This window comes from Equus asinus, chromosome 9 (genome assembly GCF_041296235.1).
Source record: "Equus asinus isolate D_3611 breed Donkey chromosome 9, EquAss-T2T_v2, whole genome shotgun sequence".
In the NCBI taxonomy this organism is placed as follows: Eukaryota; Metazoa; Chordata; class Mammalia; order Perissodactyla; family Equidae; genus Equus; species Equus asinus.
In genome coordinates this window covers 70,229,478-70,248,992 of record NC_091798.1, presented here as the reverse complement: position 1 = coordinate 70,248,992, position 19,515 = coordinate 70,229,478, and the positions used below count along the sequence as shown (strand labels likewise).

The window sequence follows — 19,515 nt, the reverse complement described above, 5'->3', positions numbered from 1 at the left end:
GAGAACTGAATTATTAGTTTAGAGATTAGATAACTACGAGGCCAAAGGGAGGCTCTTTGTCTAAACTATATTAATAATAAAGCCAAGATCACGGGCTGGATAATATAGGACTAAGCTTTGTTTTGTTTCATGCATGTGGACCATAACTGTGGTAGGCAGCATAATGGTCCCCTAAAGACGTCCATGTACTAACCCCTGGAACCTGGGAATAAGTCATCTTACATGGCAAAGGAGAATTGGGGTAGTGATGGAATTAAGGTTGCTAACTAGCTGACCTTAAAATAGGGAGATTATCTGGGTAGGCCCAAGGACAAGGGTCCTTAAATATGGAAGAGAGAAGAAGAAGAGGAAGTTGGGGAGACACGCTGTGAGAAGGACTCTATCCGCCACTGCTGGCTTTGAAGACAGAGGAAGAGGGCCACAAGCCGAGCAATGTGAGCAGCCTCTAGAAGGTGTAAAAGGCAAGGAATCAGATTCTTTTCCAGAGCTTCCAAAAGGAACATGGCCCTGCCAATGCCTTGATTTTAGTCCAGTGAGACCTATGTTGGACTTCCAAGCTGCAGAACTGTAAGATGATAAACTTGTGTTGTTTTAAGTCACTACATTTGTGGTAATGTTATGGCAGCAATAGAAAACTTACAAAATAATGAAAAACATTTCACTTGTTTTTCTGTGAAGGAAAATCAGACTCAAACCTTTACAGGAGGCAGACACAAATCTATCACAATAACTCCTACCCAAAACAAAACAAACACACACACACATAAAACTACTCAAAATCTATGTCAGATACAATAATGGGTCAATAACATTTTTCCTTTCAAAGGGGAACATTATGATTGCAAAGAGACACTATGGTATGCCATAAAATTTCTTGTTAAAATCGTCCTGAAAAGGTGCCTGGCATTAAACTAGACAAAATGACAAACAGGCCTGCCTAACATAGCAATGAGAAAATTACAGACCTAGTACCGAATGTGCTCTCTCCACATCATGTTCTAGATAAGAATGGATAAGAAGTTGGCAACAGAAGCATATCTGCTTTGGACAGTGAGTCTTTAATACAGCTACGAAATCTCAAGGCTGGTAAGAGTAGCACTGACAAGCACAGACAGACAAACTCATAGTTCTTTTGGCTAAAGTTCATCCAAATTTACGTCAAATAAAAAAACGGGATGCTTATTGTAACACATTTTGTTTGCCTTAAATTCAGTTCAAGGACTATTTAAAATCAGCTCCTGAGGTGAACATTTTCAGGAAAATATATGATACTGAAGAAAAGATGGCAGAAATCACATTTGTTTTGAATTTCTGCAAATAAGAGCAACACAAAAGAACCAAATAGTAATCACGACCTAGATCGCAGGAAGGCCAGATCGGTACTTCCTTCGGTTAACCAGAAAAAACAATTTGACCTATCAATCTCAGGTTCCTTATATGTAAACCAGTACTAATATTGCAATTTCCTTCCTATTACTGGAAGAAATATCTGCAGAGAATTCAAGCATGATGCAAAAATTATATTGTCTCTGTTTAGAAACTGTTCTACTCAACTGGATTCCAAAATATGCAGGAGTAGCAAAATGTTTGGCCTCTTTTCTAAGAAAGTCTTTGGCAAGAGCAAATCGCAAAATGTTGAAACAGATCCTGATACAGCAACATTTTATATGTAAATTCTGTATTAATTAAAGAAGGTTAACACATTAGAAGGGAGCAAATCCTGAATGCTAAAGATTAAGGGGAGAATCAGGCTAAAGAAGAAAGGACAACAGGTATAATCTTTTTTTTTCTACTTAACTTGCAGAAGGGAGAAATTATAAAGGGTAGCTCAGAACTGAGAAGAGGCACCTGGGGAATGAAAACACTCATCATCTAACAAAGAGAATGAAGGTACTGTGAGCTTTCAGAATTAGAACGGTCCAAGATAAGTTTACCACTAGAGCAAGTGGGTCTGTCACAGCATAAGGAAAGGCACTAAAAGCTTTTAAGACAACAGTAGTGACACAGATCAGAGGCAGAGTTGAGCTGTTACTCAGCAGCCACCAAGGGCTTCATATCCTAAAAAACAGGGTATGTGTAGGTATCTGTTGTTGTTGCTTTTGTAATTATTATTTACTTAAAAGCCTGTTGAATAACTCAGTTGTTTATATTGTTTAAAAATGTACTGAATTGTATCTTCCATTAATTGTTACTCATATTCAAATAATATGCATGATTTATCTTTCTCTATAGAAAAGGCAAAATTAACTGGCTAAGGTACCAATTAACTCCCTCTCAGTTATCTACCCCAGAGAAATTTTAGGGAGCAGATACAATAGGACCAAATAAAAGAGTCTCAGTAAAGTGGGATTTAATATGACAGCTATGGGAAGATGTCATTTAGCTCCAGTCTATGAAAAGAAAGGGTTAGAGAGATCACAATATCTTGACTGTTCAAAACCATATTTTGGGGCAAGTACAACCTTATTTAGGGTGCGATCACTTCTTTTAGCACCTTCGAGCATTCTGAGCACATCCCACTCGGTACCCTCCCCTGTACCCACCATGACCTATGATGCAATAATAGATTATTAAAAATTAATCACATTTTTTAAGTTCCCTAATATATTTATCTCACAACAGGATTCTGGATAGTATGTTTGTTTTGGGCATTAATTTTCTTAATTGCTGTTTTTCATGCTAAAATGAGGCACAAAGTGACTAATAAAATATTGCAAAAGTGAAAACAGAGAAGATGTAATTCTTCTTTCTGTGGAACAGGTTCATTATCTCCCACATGAACTGTGGAAAAGTGTAAGGAAAGTGCATTAGAAATCAAAATAAAATCTCTTACAAGCCTGACAGTTCAGAAGAGACATTCTAATAAATCAGACCACCTGGTATCTAAAACTGTACCAAATTTTATAAAAATGAGAAAGGAAAAGAAAACCTAACTAAAGGAGGGAGAATTTCTTATATTTTTAACTTCTCAGTCAAAGAAAGTAAAAATGTGGAGAAGTGACAGATATTTACCTTGTTCACTGGATTCTCTCACATACGGCTTAAGGTGGGACATTTTGATAGGTCTTTTAAGTCTAGTCCCAGTGTTGTCTCTCAGAACTGCACATCCACTTTCTGTAATATAATCTATGACACAAGGACCAACCCATTCGGACTGAAAACGACCATCCTTCCACCAATTCTTCCTTTGTCTTAAAACTTCATGACCCACTTTTAGATGAAATGGATTTAATTGCTTTGGTTTCTTTTTAACAATGATTTTGCTTTTATTTAGTTCATCAAAATTGTTGTCCTCCATCTACAAAAAAAAGAGAGAGAACAAAAGGATGAAAGAGGTACAGTTTCTTGAAGGTAAATGCAGATAGTAATATTATAACAAAATGGTTATTTACTGAGATGCTATAAAAAGTAGGCATGAATTCCATTTAATTCTTAAAATGATATTCCAAAGTCAGTATTATTATCCCAACTTTACAAAGAAGGTAAATTGAGATAGGTTAAGTAATTTGCCCAAGTCAAACAACTGGAAAGCAATAAGACTAGGGATTTGAATTCAGCCCTACTTGATTCCAAAATACATGGCTTTCCCATTATTGTCTCTCAGAATGTCACAGCTAATAAGAATACTGTTTAATCAAGACAAGCAGAATTTGACAGAAAAAAATTTGGTTTAACAACATACGTATGTGCATGTATGTGTTAAGTGCATCTGTGTGTGTATATATGCTGAAATTAAAAAAATCACTGCATAGATTTTTATAGTTTTCTATTAAATAGAATCACCTGGTCTGCTGAAGTTGTCTTATTCTCCATTATTTTATCAGCTTCTTTAATTGCACCTAGAATTCTGGCAAACATACTTGTATTATCACCATCCACTTCTCGAAGAATATCTGAAGTCTCAGGCACACAAGGATTTCGATTAAACATTTGAAAATATGGTGTGTTTTTAGTAGACTCCTGTTTTAAGGAAAATAAACAATTTTTAATAAAACATTTGTCTAGCCAAGAAATAGTCATAACTCAAAAGCAGAGAACTGTATAAAGGCACATACCACGTGAGTCACATTGAAGGCAAATGAAACGGCTGACAGGTGGTCGTCCCAGTTGTCTGGGTGGTCGGCACAGTACTTGGAGAGAAACGTTTTGATGGTGCTGGGTGTACTTTCAGTTGGATTCACAGTTTGGGAGGCATGAGAAATTACAATTTGCTTTGTGCCAAACAATCCACGAAGTTCAACATTGATCTGCAAAATATATAAAACAAAGCTGACTTTAAAATTTGTATTTTATTTTTCCCTTGACTCTAAGTTTTCAAAAGAATTTAAATCTTGCCTTTTTCATTCACCATAGCCATTCTATATAAAAACATACATATTTTGTTTAAAACAGCGATCACCATTTATTGAGTCCTTATTATGTGCTAGTCAACACACAATGTTTTACATTACTGTCATTATAGCTTACAACGATCTTATGGGGCATTATTAACCCAATTTTGAAGATAAAAAGCTAAATGAAGCTTTAAGGTTAAGTGCCTTGCCAGAGACACACACACAACAAGGAAATGGAAGAACAGAATTTAACACCAACTCTGTGTTCAAATAACATTTTAATTCAGTAGACAGTTTCTCAAATAAACACTAAGTCACATAATCCAGTTAACAGCTATGTGACCATAGCCACGTCACTAAACCTGTTTCCTCAACTGCCAAATGAGGAAAATTCTACCCAGGACTCTTTCGAGGATTAACTGAGTAAATGTTTGTAAAGCACTTAAAACAATTCTTGGCCAAGTAGTAAGCACTTTATAACATTTAATGTTACCATTATTGTTGTTTTTGTATTTAGTATGTGCAAGGCCTAAAAGAAGTCAAAACAAGTTTAGAAAACTTCCAACAGTAAGCCTGTTAAATGTAAAATAACTTATTTTTCCTACCTTATTCGTCAGACTTATTTCTTATTAGTTTTAACTGGGTAAACTTTTGGCTGATCAACTTGATTTTTAAAAGAAGACTATTATAGGGGCCAGCCCGGTGGCACAGAAGTTAAGTTCTCACATTCCGCTTCTCGGCAGCCTGGGGTTCGCCTGTGCGGATCCTGGGTGCGGACATGGCACCGCTTGGCAAAAAAGCCATGCTGTGGTAGGCGTCCCACGTATAAAGTAGAGGAAGATGGGCATGGATGTTAGCTCAGGGCCAGTCTTCCTCAGCAAAAAGAGGAGGATTGACAGTAGGTAGCTCAGGGCTAATCTTCCTCAAAAAACAAAAAAAAGGAAGACTATTATATTTCTTGTTGCTTAATTGTAAGACAAGTAGTATCAGAGTAACTAAAAAGGTAAAGCTAATAAATTAGGAAAAAATGAATAAAAACAAAATCACATTTCCCAAGCTCCCTTGCAGGTAGTGGTGGTCATGATAAAGTTCTAGCCAAAAAGTGGAAGTTGGGCTTTTAAAAGTTGTTGGGCAGACTCAGCTGTTGCAAGCTTTTTTTGCCCATTGCTCTCCCCCTTCTTTCTTTCTGAAATGTAGACTTTGTGGCATGGGCTCTGGCAGCCATATTGTAAGCACAAAACTGAGAATCACATCTCACAGATGGAGAAGCAGAGAGCTGGAAGCATGGGTTCCCAATGACATTCCATTACCTTTCCAACCTTGGACAGCCTGGCCTTCTTTTACCTAAGTATAAAATAAACCCCTATTGGAGTTTACATATCGAGAGGAAGACAGGAGTTTTCTATTACTTGCAGCTGAATCCAATTCCTAGCTAATATATGTGCCAATTTAGGCTGCCTCCTTTTAATTTAAAAGCAATTAAAAAGAAATCCCAGAAATTGGTGTCATTTGGGTCAGCCTTAATCCAAGGTCATAATCAAGGGTTTTAAACTACTGACCTCTGGAAAAGCCTTCAACTTCTTTGCTTCAAGAGACTGCCTAGAAATGATCCAATGAGTCCATTTGTGAGATCCTACCTTACTATCTTGACGCCAACAGCCTTTTTTCTCCCCATCAAAACAGATATTCCATGAGTGGTTACAATTTTGGTTTTCCATAAGACATATTTTTTAAATTAAAGAAGTAATTTTTCCTTTGAAAACATTTATTCTCTTTCCTTGAGAGGTTTACAAAAAGTTCTTTGTGCATTTTATTGAAACACTTTAACAAATACTCTAAGCTGTGTTGGCAACATCTGTATTTTCATCCAACTGTGTAACAAATCTCCCACATTGTGTAAAATATTCTAATCTTATTTCAACACTTTAGTAGCATTTTCTGTCAGTATTTGCTGACAAAAGAAAACATTTTATTTCGTCACCATTATGCTTTCTGTGTAATATATAAGCCATTTAAATCATAGCGAATAGAACAAACTGTCTCAATCATATGTGCTTTTTAGTTTTTTGATATCATTAAACCTCATACAGAGGCTTTTTATTGTTACCTTTCGTAAAATTTTCAGTCTTGGGCTTATTATCACAAGACTTTAAGTAGACTGCAAAAACTACTGGCAATTCATAAGGGCTTCATATTGTCCTTATCTACTATCTTGAAGCACTCTACGTACTTAGGGTGACGCTCTTCATTAATAAAGGTGGAAGCAAATCAATATTTCAAATAGTTTCCTTGATAATTTTGAATTTTGGTGGCCAATTTCCCATCAGATCTGACTTGTTCATATTTGTTTTCATCTCATTAATGTGTCTATGAAAGAGCCAGTACCAGAAGTTTAGAAGTGTCAGCTCTATCATTTTCTTGTGGTTGACAGGCGATCGCATTATTGGTATTATCGTATTTCACTGCAAGAAAATTAAGCTACCTGGCTATTCTGTGGGGGAGTAGTCTGGTGAAAACCAGGTGATATCCATAAATTCAATTACTGTTGAAAACAAAAGAATGAGTGAGGGAACCACCGCAGATGCCTACATGTTCACTTTTCTCTCAGGATACCTTCGCATACCGGTGTGACACACAACAATCTGCCTTGTTGATTCAGGATGCTATTATCAATCTGCACACATTATCAGTAAATCTTCATTTCTTTCTTATTAGATAAAAAAGAAATATGAATAGAAGTTTTAATATTGCCATTCCCACAAACTGGATTGTCTTACACGTCCCATTTTGCAGACCACTGCTGTGTCAGTCAAGGCAGGCAAGATTATGCTGCAGGTACCAAGTACAGTCAAGTCCTAGTGGCTTAACGCAACAGTTTTACTGCTTGCTTCTGCAAGTCAGCTGGAGGTCAGTCTCTCCAAGGCAACTGTTCCCCTTTAGGTGAACAATCCTGGATGAGAGAAATTCCACCACCTTACAGCGTAATATCTGGAATATTCAGTCAACCCCCCAGAGAAAGAGTAAGACACGGAGACTGAAGAACTGAGCATGAGGTTTTCACTACCTCAGGCGGAAAGTGGCACACATCTATCCACTTAATTTCTTTGGCTAAATCTAGTTCCTTGGCCTTGTCTACCTGCAGGAGGCTCGAAGGCTGGCCTTCTACGTTTGGAAGGCTAGGAGAATGAGTTATTGCTAAGAACTAGCAATTTATATCACAAAGCAATAAATGATTATGTATATTTTAATCACTAAAAACTATAAAAGGGGGGAACAATAACACATATAAACTCAAAAATTAAGTAAAAATCTATAATCTCATCATTCTTTAAAAAAAACTCCTTGGTAATCTTAAGGATTTTTATTTTACTTTTATATATCTTTTACACAGTTATCTATGTAAATATATGTATATATAACATTATGTAATAAAATTCTTTATCTAAATTTTTAACTTAATGTGGTAAACATTGTTCGTGTTACTTCTGTTTCCTTGTAAGCATCATTTTTAATGGCAACAAATATTTCATCATGTGGCTAGACATATTTTTCTGAAATACTTCCTTTTTTTGGATATTCAGGTTGTTTCCTGTCTCTGAATAATATAAATAGCATTGTGGTAAATAGCATCATAAAAAAATTATCTCTATTCTTTGGATAAGTTCCTTAGAAAAAATTGTTAGCAATAGGATTGCTAACAAAAAGACAAAAATATAAATAGCTCTTAGTGGACTTTTTGCAAACTGCTTTACAAAAGAGTTAGCTTCAAGTTATAATGTTACCAGTAATGGAAGGCTATATAATTTACCTAGAGTCTATTTGATGTTATTACTATTTTTGCTGATAAGATAAGCAAAAAATGGTCTTAAGTTGCATTACTCATTACTATTGAATTTGAACATTTTTCCATGTTTATTATTTTTATTCTCTCTTGCAAATTATGTTTTTGCCATTGACTAAATGTTTTAATTTGTTTGAATATTTTATAGTAAAGACATTAGCCCTTTCCTGCATGGATTTGCTTTATTTTTGCTTGTCTATTTCTTGGCCTTTATATGTTTTGGCTATTTTACCACACGTAAGTTTCTAATTTATATGCAGCCAAATTTAGTGATTTTTCCACTGAAATTCATATCACTGTTCCTAAGCTTAGAATGTTACCTCCATCTCTAGAGATTATAAAAAAAAGTCAATTAGGAAGCTGTTACCTATGCCAATTGTTAACTAAATTTATTAAATAATCCTTCCCTACTCCACTCATTTGTGATGCCAGCTCTATCATTTTAACCAGGCTTACCAAACTCTGCCAAGGGGCCCCCTTAACATCTACTGGACACCTTGAAAACTACTAGCTAAAGGTAGTTTACAGTTTCAACATTAGATAAGGCTACATTCCTTTTGATGTCTTATCTTTACAGAACTTGTTTTTCAGTAGATGCTGTGATAAAGAGCAACTCTGTAAAAATCAATGTAAAACAGGAAATGAGCATTCAGTTTCATCCCAAGGTTTGAGAAATTGAGTAGTGGTCAACAGGTACATACACACATCCCATTAGTAAGTAATTGTGTTTACCTAAGAATGAAATAAAAATATTTTTTCTTTCAATTTATGAGTATTATTTTTTTTAACGGTTAAGTAGTTAGGATGTAAATACTTATTTAGTTGTTTGGACCTGTGCACAAAACAGTTAACATAGCAGACCTGGGGCTGCTATCCTTTGAAAGGCCTGCTTACAAGGCTGGCCCTTGGCCAGTGTCCGGGAACTTGGATTTCAGGAGGGTTTCCACCATTCCCTAACTGATAAGGGTGGCTCACTGTGCCTAAACTGTTTATACGAACCAGCACTTTATGCTGAACACCTTCTTTTCTTTGGGAGTCTAGAATTTTGCCACATGCCAGGCAGAGTGTGTGTATGTAACCAGCCCCCAGTAAAAATCCTAGGCACTGAGCTTCTAATGAGCTTTCCTGGTAGATAACATTTTACATGTGCTGCTACAACTTCTTGCTGAGAGAATTAAACCAGTCTTGTGTGATTCCACTGGGAGATGCTATCTTGGAAAGTTGTTCCTGGTTTCCCCTGGACTTCTCCCCAGGAGCCTTTTCTTTGCATCCTTTTATTATATTAAATCTTAGCCATGAGTATAACCATTTGCTGAGTACTCTTAGTAAACCATAAAACCTGGAGATAATCTTAGGGACTCCCTGACACAAGACCTAACTACTTAATAAATATAACTTTAGAATTTCTTTCGGACTGAGATATCAAAGGTGCTGTGAACCAAGACAGTCCAGCTCCCTCTGAGTTTTTCTTATACCAGTACCCTGTCAATTATAAAAATTTTTAAATATGCCTTAAGGGTAGTAGTTATTATATTCCTTTTTTAGAATTTTCGTATATATTCTAGACTGCTTATTTTTTCAGGTTAACTTTAATGTGGAAAAAGCCCAGGACAAGAGAAAAAGCTCCCTCCTTTTTAATGCTGATTAGAAATTCATTAATTACATAAATTAATTTTGATTTGGGAAAAAATTCATACTTTTCAATATTGAATATTCTCATTCATGAACATGATGCATTTCTCTATGTAGTCAATTCTCCCTCTACATATCAATCATAGAATTTTTAAGCTAGAAGTAAACAAAGATTATTTGGTTGGTCCAACCTCCTTATTTTAGTTTGAGGAAACCTGAAGATAGGTTTACAAATACTTAGTGGCACAATAAGTACTAAAATTCTGGTCCCTTAATTTCCAGTCCAACTACGTTTGTACTATACAATATTAAATCTCTATATCTGTAGAAATTTATCGAAACTTATTAAGCACCCTAAAATGCACAGGTGTGCTGGGCACCGAAAGGTGAGTAAAATATGCTCCTAGACCTAGGTAGTTTATTTGTCTTACCTGATGAATGAACTCATCTCTTTGGTCCATTATTATTTTCTGAGGAGGTCCATATAAGAAAAATATATTGATAATAGCTTTAGAAATTTCTGATGCTGAAACATCACATAGAGGCAAAATCACAACCCATTTTGTGAACAAATCTGTCATGATTATAGCATACACATGACTTCTGTTGCTTGTATGAAATGGGCCCATTAGATCAACAGTAACTATGCTCCATGGATTTTCCACCTTGAGAAGGTGCTGTTTGGGTGCTAGAATAACTGTATTTTTTGCCACTTGACAATGCTGACAAGCATATACCTATAAAACAGGCACACAATAAAGAAAGGATACACAAATGTTAATATAGTCAACATAATAAAAGCAGTCTTATAAATCTAAACTTTAAAATGGTTAATAGTACTTTGCGTTTTGAAGGAGAAACTTTTGGACTATTCTCAGAATAGAATAAAAGCTTCTATTCAGAAAATAATAGCAAATATTACTTGCTATTACTATTCAATGATCATCTTAAGGAGCATTACTCACGTGGAATTAATTCCGGTTTATATTCGATAAATATTTATTAAATGAATAGATCTTAAAACAAGTTTGCTATAAATTTTAAATCAGTATATGAATATACACTAATTTCCATAATGAAAAGATTTTTTCTTTTAAAGTTATCACTGTAGTAAGTTCATTCATTTACCTATTCCAATAATACTTATTAAAACATAATTTTATTCAAACAATATTTATAGATGCCAGAAATTCCTTTAGGTCCCAGGAAAAGAGAATGAACAAAAACAAACCCCATGCTGTCAGGGAGCTTTCATTTACGTGAGAAGAGATCAACTGATCAACTTATGGATGCTGCCATTGCTCAACATATTTCTGGAATTCCCCTTTGGAAACTACTTTCAAACCAACTCCTGAAGAAAATTTTAAAAATGATCTTATTGCATTACAGTTACTTTTGATCAAAATTTTAATTTTCCAACTTATGCACAAATAACCTCCGGTTATTTCCAAAAATCATACCCATTCTTAATGACAAAGATTTCACTGAATGCTTGTAAAGGAACGTGTGGCACGTTCTAAAGGCAAATATAAATATCGAGGTCTTTAGAATACCTGCATAGACTCATAAACTGAGCACTCATAAAAGATACCTTGTTAAAAGTTGGTTTAATTCTTTATGCCTGAAATGACAGTCTTTTTGATGCACTATTACAATTATTGAAGGGATCTGACATACATACCAAGGAATTCCTACCATGTGCCATATAGAGTACATGAGAAAGAGTGGAGATCAGTTGACCTACTAGCAAGAATCGCAGAATTCCTAGGTGAATTTTCTATTAGAAGAAGCTGAAGGTCCTAATGGATTATTAAGTTACAAATCTCAGACTGATTTCATCATCTTCACAACTTGATTTTGCATTTAATTGGTTCTGAGTTTCTGTCATATTTGACATTTTCTATATCAAGATGAAATAGGCATAAAAGATGAGAGCACGCCCTGGGCCTGACTTATTATGAACACATTCTCCTGTCAAGAAAAGATGACTGCCATCAAAAAGGAATGATTTAGTCAAAGGTGAATTTCATTCCCCTTTAAATTCTGCCTACACAAAAGAGTTCAGTGATCAAAATCTGGATCAAAAAAATCTCCAATCTAAATATGGTATTTTAAAATCTTTAAATAATGCTTTGTTCTAGTCCAAATTACACATTAGTGATTTTAAGAAGAATTCTAAAGGGAAATAAAACTCCTTTTAAAAACCCATACAAAAAGTACTTACTGAGAGGTGCTACCCAGAGTAAATCAGGAGCAATAATGAATTTGTTTACCTATTACAAAGACATTATTCAAAATATTCTAAATACATAAGCCATACCCACTGTTTGACATCATTGGTCACAGAAGTCCAATAGTAAGTGGATTCCACTAGAGTAAGGGTTCTCGATATGCCATGATGGGCTCCAGAGTCATTTTCATGGCATTCTCTTAGGACTTTCTTTTTTTCTTCTTCTGAAACAATTACCAAACGATTTTGTTTTCTGTCTTTTCCAACATAAAACAGCTTTTTTTCTGGAATAAACGATACCAAAAAGATATAGTTGCAATTTTTAGAGATTTATATAGTTTTAAGATAGCCTTATCTTCGAAACAGAAGATTTTTTTTATTAAAAACTTTTTTCCCTCTAAGACAGAATATTTATTTGTAATCATGCTCCCATACAATCTGACAAGTCCTCAGCTGCTACTTACTAGATATGTAGGAGGAGCACTAACTGCTATAATTTTGTAGCTATCAATATAAGCAGAGCTAGCTTGTTCATCAAAGCACATAATAATAACTATAGGAGTATGAAATTATCTTTCAATGGGAGTACTCAAACTAGAAAAATGCTTGCAGGCATCTCCTAAAAATGTCATGAATTAGCAAATGGATTATGCACAGACAAGCAACTTCAGGAATAAATTTTCCGAAACAGTATTTCACCATAAATGCATTTGTGTAAGCCACCACCTCCCTTAAGTTTTTCTAAATTTGAGTAGGAGGTGGGGTTGGTAAAGTCAGAAAGTGGGAGAACCTTAATCCTCACGGCAATTCTGCTTTCTTTTGGAGGAGACCTGAGAAGAACCGACAGCTGGGAAGCAACCAGGGCAGACAGAGAACCAGCAGCTCTCCAGTGCGGATGAGGGAACTATCCAAATGCCAGAATACACCTTTAAGCTACTAATATGCTTAATTAAGCACATGCTGAGTGGAACATTCCTTATTTGAATTACAAGGTAAGCAACTTGAGGGCAGGAATCTCATCTATATTATTCATCAGTGAATCCCCAAGGCCTAAAGTATGACTGGCACACAGTAGGAACTCGGTAAACATTTGGTACGTAAATGATTAAATAAATGAATGAATGCTCATTTTAGTTTAAGAGGTAATAGGTGTGCCTGTTCTTAAGCATAAGGGAGTTATTGGAAGGGGTGTACACAGGGAGAAATGAGCAGGTATTTACTTACTATCTTAGAATTTTCTTAACCTGCTCTGAAGAAGCCTGATTCTGTACCTATAGGCAAAACTCCCACTCACAACACCAACATTCATTTAGTTATCTGGTGACTGTATTTCCGGCTTATCTCATCCCAAACTTTTCTTCCTCTTTGAAGGAGGAGGAGAGAGAGGGAAAAATTATCATAATCTTTCAAGAGAAATATTTCACTGTGCCTTTCAAAGATTTAATCCATTCAGGGGTTCAAAAACAAATGTAATTCTGAGAATGTTTAATAGCAGTGGGGGAGGGGGACCACAGAAATAAATATAGTAAACAAACAAGTTAACTTTGCCAGCATTTTCTATTAAGCATCAGATAAGTTCTTCACTGATAGTGACGTGAGTGCTTGAAAGTGCACCATTAGAGTAGAAACCATCTGAGGACAGCGGCAGGAGAGGTTAATTTAGGGAAGTGTTTTGGTTTTCTCATGGTATCATTTGTCTGTGATTTTTAAATGCCCTTTCATGCTTACTGGGCTTCAGTTAGCTTCAGTGTGATTTTTATTTTGCTTTTGACTGAGTGGCATCATCAGTTGAACTGATAATTGTTAAGCAACAGCCAACTACTACAGAAATTCTCAGAATTAAACATGGAACACACATAGAGAAGCATCTCTATTAACTCTATACTCATGATTTGGGGCATTAATTTTACCTTTGAAGACAAATTTTTTTGCTGCTCTTCTTATGCCACTTCTCTCACTGGGAAGAGTAGTTGGATGATATTCACCAGTTCGTTTATAATAAGCAATCTGTTTAAGATGAAGGTCACCATTTTTTCCACTACGGACCATCGTGAACCTAGGTAAAAGGTATTTAAAGATATAATTTAAATGATAAACTAATTCAGTTGCTATTTCAGTTCAGGCTTCTGTCATATTTCTCCTTACAAATGAGTTGCACATTCCCAGAATATTATCTGTGACAGAGATAATTGTAGTACAGAAAAGGAACAGTGTGCTGTATATGAACTAAAATATTCAAGTGCTATTTTTGAGATACATCATGACAAATTATCTTGTCTCCTTCCATGTGATAAGAAATTCTGAAAAACTTCCACATACTGGAGAAAAAAGGAAATGAAAAAGAACACTTCAAAAAAATTTTGCTTAAAGTCTCTCATTATCATCAATTGAAATGTTACTTACATAGAATGGTTCTGTGATGTGACATTTAAATAAATGATAAGTTATAAGGGGAGAAATGTAGTTTTATATTACTTCTAAATATATTCATGGTCATTGCAAAATGCAAAAAAAAAACTATTCAAATCATTTATGAGAAAGATACACTTTAAAAATGTTCACATGATAAATGACAGAGAAGATGTTTAGCTATGCTAGATCTCATACACTCTTCTGAAATACACATAAGCTGCTTTTTCTTGAACAGAAGCGATTTTTGGTCCTGTGCGTACTTTCTGTATGTTATAAAGAAAAATCTGGCTGCACTAGCCAAAGCAAAACTTCTCTATTTTTAGATCCTAAGTAATATAGGAAGCCACCACTACTTTAAGAAGAAAAAACCCTCTTTCATATTTTCAGTTGAAAGGAACTATTCTGTGCTAGTTATTCTGTTTGCCAACACCCCCACCCATCCAGATCCATTTTTGGCCTTTTCCTCCCTGCTGCTATGCCCTAGGAGACTGACTCTTACAGATTGCACTTATAGTTTTCTGGTTGGACTTGTCCAAAAGGAGGCACCAGCAGGCAATCAGAATGCAGAAAAAAGAGGTCAGGATATTTATTTCCTGAGTTCTTCCTTGGTTTAAGCTGCAACCTTCTACAACCATAGCTCCTGTCAGGTAGCCCATATTCCATGTCTCTACTTCTCACTGGAAGTCTGTAACATCATTTCTTCCTGCTGCTCTAGCCCCAGAGGTGGTAACTATGTCCTGCTGTTGCTAGTCTCCAGATGCCATGTTGGTTTCTTTGACCCTGTCCATATGTCTGTAAATAGGAGCTTTATTAAATTTCTTTAAAATCCCAGCAAGGTATATCTTCTATTTCCTGCTAGGACACTGAGTAATATAAATGCCTAAAATTTTGAATTTCTAAAAACAATAAGGATGTTTTCTGATGACTAGAAGATGCAGCGATGAGGCTAAAAGAGCACATCACTGCAGAGGGAATGTTAGAATAATGCAGAATAGACTGTGCCTATGAACTATGGCTTAAATTAAGTCTTTTCCCCTATCATAGAGCATTTGGCATAGTCAATAACAATCTTTCTGATCTTTTGATAATTTCCAGTGAGAATATCAGTACATTTCTAACATCCCTTAATCTTAGGTTAGCATAAAGTATATGACATTTTAAAAGCAAAGGTTCTACAAAGCTAATTCTGTCCTAGCATAACCTAAAAAAACCCATTAGTTTGTTCTAAGTTTAATACACTTTCAATCAAATATTAAATATATGAATTTTTTCATTTTATAATAGATGGATGTAACCCCAAATCAAACAAATGTAGCTATTCACAGTTTCTAAAACATCTCAGAAATGAATGAATCAGACTGAAGACTTTCAATAAAACTACAGTAAATAAGACAGCAAAGTATTGGCATAAGGATAGACAAATAGGTCAATGAAACAGAACAGGGAGTCCATAATTAAATTCACATGTATATAGTCAATTAATTTACAACAAAGGCATCAATACGATGGGGGAAGAAATGGTCTTTTCAATAAACAATGTTGGAACAATTGTATATCTGTATAGGAAAAAATGAATCTTGATCATCTACCTACATCTTCCACAAAATTAATTCCAGACAAATCATAAACCTAAATGTGAAAGGTAAACTATAGAGCTTCTGGAAGAAAATATAGGAAAAGATCTTCAAAATCTTGGGAAAAGCAAAGATTTCTTAAACTGGACACAAAAAACACTAGCCATAAAAGAAAAAAATTTGTAACAAATTCGACTTCATCAAAATTAAAACCTGTTCATCAAAAGATACCACTAAGAAAGGAAAGGGGTAATCCACAGACTGAGGGAAGCTATCTTTAATATAGACGTCTAACAAAGCACTCATACGGAGCATATATAAAGTACTACCACAAATCAAAAAGGAAAGGATAAAAACCCAATTTAAAAAATGGGGGAAATCTTACATGGCACTTCAAAAAAGAGAATATTTAAATGGTTAACAAGCAAGTGAAAATGTGCTCAACACCATTACTCCTCAGGGCAATGCAAATTAAAGCCACAATGACTTATAACTACACACTATCAGAAAGGCTAAAATGAAAAACAACACGAGGCGGCGTGAGGACAGGTAACAAATGAAACTCACACATCGTCCGTGGGAGTGTAAAATGCTACAGCCATCTTGGGAAAGCAACAGTTTCCTCTAAAACTAACATATGACTACCCAAAGGGTGGTAATTCTACTTTTAAGTTTGCATCTCAGTGAAATGAGCATATGACTATCAAAAGGTGTGTACAAAAATGTTCACAGACGTTTTATAGTCATAATAACCCCTAATTGGAAATAGTAAAGGCATCAAGAGATTTTACCATGTGTATCTTCAGTCCTGTCCTGTAGCTGCTTTTATTGTTTTCCAGTTTCATGTTGCCCCAAATCTTAAGTGTTTTCAAACTATCTGTGGTGAAACACTAACCCCCCTCCTTCCCAATCTGTCACTTAGGACCCCTTGATGCCTTTACTTTCATGTCATCCTTTCCTCTGCCAAGAGACGAAGAGATTCATCAATTTTCAATTCAGGAAGGCTCATGTGGTTTCAAGTAGGGGATATAGATTATGTCAGTCTACATTTGCCTGCCTGTCATTCTAGCTATGTATTAATCCTCCTCAACTGTTAAAAAACAAACCAACAAACAAGCCAAAATCATTTTTCTCTGTGTCCTATTTTCATCTCTAGGCTATAGCGACACAAGCTCTCCCAAGTGCAAGGCACAGAAAGACCTGCCCTTTCTCAGTTTAGATTAAATCACTGTGGTCTACATTCTTTAATATTATAACATACTATATATGACTCCAAATTATTGTTTTCCCTTAATGGCTTTTGGTATCATCAATGTTCTAAATCATCTAAAAGAAATCCTTGAACATCCCATCCAAGCCAGCTGGGAGCATAATATCTGTAGAAAGATGAGGTTTATTAAAAAAAAAGATAAAATCCTTTATTGCCTTCCTTTCAGAGACCAGTAAAGGTTGCAAAATCTCCCGAAGGACCTTAAAAAGAAAAGAGGAGGGGAAGTCTTTTCAGGCCTCTAAAAAGCTTCCAGGAGCAAAAGACCAAAGTCTCATACCTCAGAGGAAGAAGACGTCCCAAAACACAGAGGGTTGTAGGTAATTGCAACTGACAGAAAAAAACTCGCCACTGGAAAACATGAATGTCTGCATAAACCAGTGATGTTCATATTTTGCTCTTATACTTAAAAATCTCTCTCTTCTAAATTCCCACAATCCCCCTCCCCCCATTTTCCTTCTCTGGGGTGTCTTAGTCCATTTAGGCCACTATAACAATATACCATGGACTGGGTGGCTTATTAACAATAAACATTTATTTTTCAGTTCTGGAGGCTGAGAAGCCCAAGAACAAGCCAGCAGATTCAGTGTCTGGTGAGAGCTTGCTTTCTGATTCATAGAGGGCCCATTTGCTACATCCTCACATGGCAGAAGAGGCTAGGGAACTCCCTACCCTCTCTTTCATAAGGGCACTAATCCCATTCATGAGGGCTCCATCCTCATGACCTAATTACCTATCAAAGGTCCCATCTCCTAATACCATCATATTAGGGGTTAGGATCTCAACATAAGAATTTTAGGGGGACACAAACATTCAGTCTATAGCACTGGGGATACCAGAAAATCTTTATCTAATTACTCAATACACAATGAAGCCCTCAGTACATTCAAGCATCTGTGCCATTAGGACAGTCTTTGCTTTCCTACTTACAATACATGCACACAGATTCATCTTCAGAAAGTCTATTTACTGAAATTAATCTCTCCACTTTCCAGCCCTTAATTTTTGAATAATTGAAAATGGATCACAATAGAGTAATTCATTCCTCTCAGAGTAAGCCTATAGTACGAAAGGTCAAGGAGTAGAAGAAATCACTAAACAAAATTTTGAAGACAGCTCTTTGAGGTTTTTGGTTTCTTATTTTTGTCATCATCAAGGGAGAGATTCTTCTAGTGGCAGAAAACATAAAAGTCAGAAAACTTCTACATATTTTCATTATTTCACAAGTCCTTTCACAAGTGTGTTATTCTCACCTTATATTTTTTATAAGGGTCAGCTGGCTTGGCTCAGTAAAGAAGAGAACACTTAAAGGGGTGATTATTTGCTTGCCATAGTTACCTTGAAACTTATTTAGATTATCAATCATCCTTAGCACATTTTTATTTTCCAAATGATTTACCTGACAGGGTAGACACTATGAGACTGCCCCTGGGCATCTCCACTGCTTACTGACTTAAGTCTAAACTATTTAGCCTAGTGTCTACCACCTGGCACAACACAAGCCTTACAGCTTCTTCTCTCAACAGTCTCCTTTATACGCCTTTGGCCAAATCCCAACCATTCTCTGTACCTTGGTTTATGTCATCACTTTTCCCTTGAGTGGCATAACAATCCAATTCTACCTGATTAAGTCTTACCCATCTCTCAAAATCAAGCTCTAGCTCCTCAGTGAAGCAAGTCTTCCATGATTTCTGAATCTGAAGTGATCTTGACCTCCACTGACCTTCTTTGCACCTTTGTAGAACTTTCCGTGTTTTACCCTCCACTATAGTTGTTTGCCCATTCATCCATATGTCTTTTTATTTGTTTGTTCATTCATTTACCAAGTCCTTAAATTGTTATATGTACTAGGTGATAGAAATACAAAGTTATTGTATTCCTATCAAAGAGGAAATCCCTGCCCTCAAGGAGCTTATGGTGTAAGGACAGGCACAGAGGAGTAAATCAGCATTTATACAGTATAGAATGGTGTTATGACAGAATATGCAAAGAAAACTAGTATTAAAACAGATGTGCAGACACCCAGATGCACTTAGGGAGGGAGGCAAAGCATTTTGGATGAGGTGGAAGCTTGGACTTCACTCCAGGGCCACTGTGTTCAGACTCACTTTGTATCTGACCTTGCTTCTCCTGTCTAGTTTTGTCCCTCTCCTCACTGCAGCCACAGAGGTCATCCTAAAATCAAGTCTTATCAAAATACTAACCTGACTTGAAATAATGGCCTT

At 35.7% G+C, this 19,515-nt stretch overlaps 1 protein-coding gene across 3 annotated transcripts in view; it reads right to left on the bottom strand.

The window, feature by feature from the left end:
• The window catches only part of GIN1 (gypsy retrotransposon integrase 1), a 31,409-nt gene that overhangs the window by 4,127 nt on the left and 7,767 nt on the right, over positions 1-19,515 (bottom strand). Inside the window, exons 2-7 of one of the 3 annotated variants that reach the window (XM_014841203.3) lie at positions 13,948-14,093; positions 12,128-12,321; positions 10,239-10,544; positions 4,056-4,247; positions 3,784-3,960; positions 3,013-3,298 (exon numbers count right to left, since the gene is read on the bottom strand). In XM_014841203.3, coding sequence (XP_014696689.1) covers positions 3,013-3,298; positions 3,784-3,960; positions 4,056-4,247; positions 10,239-10,544; positions 12,128-12,321; positions 13,948-14,086 — 1,294 coding nt within the window. In that variant the 5' untranslated portion in view covers positions 14,087-14,093. The remainder of the gene's footprint in view (positions 1-3,012; positions 3,299-3,783; positions 3,961-4,055; positions 4,248-10,238; positions 10,545-12,127; positions 12,322-13,947; positions 14,094-19,515) is intronic. The other 2 variants (XM_044780070.2, XM_070517698.1) reach the window with 2 other exon arrangements.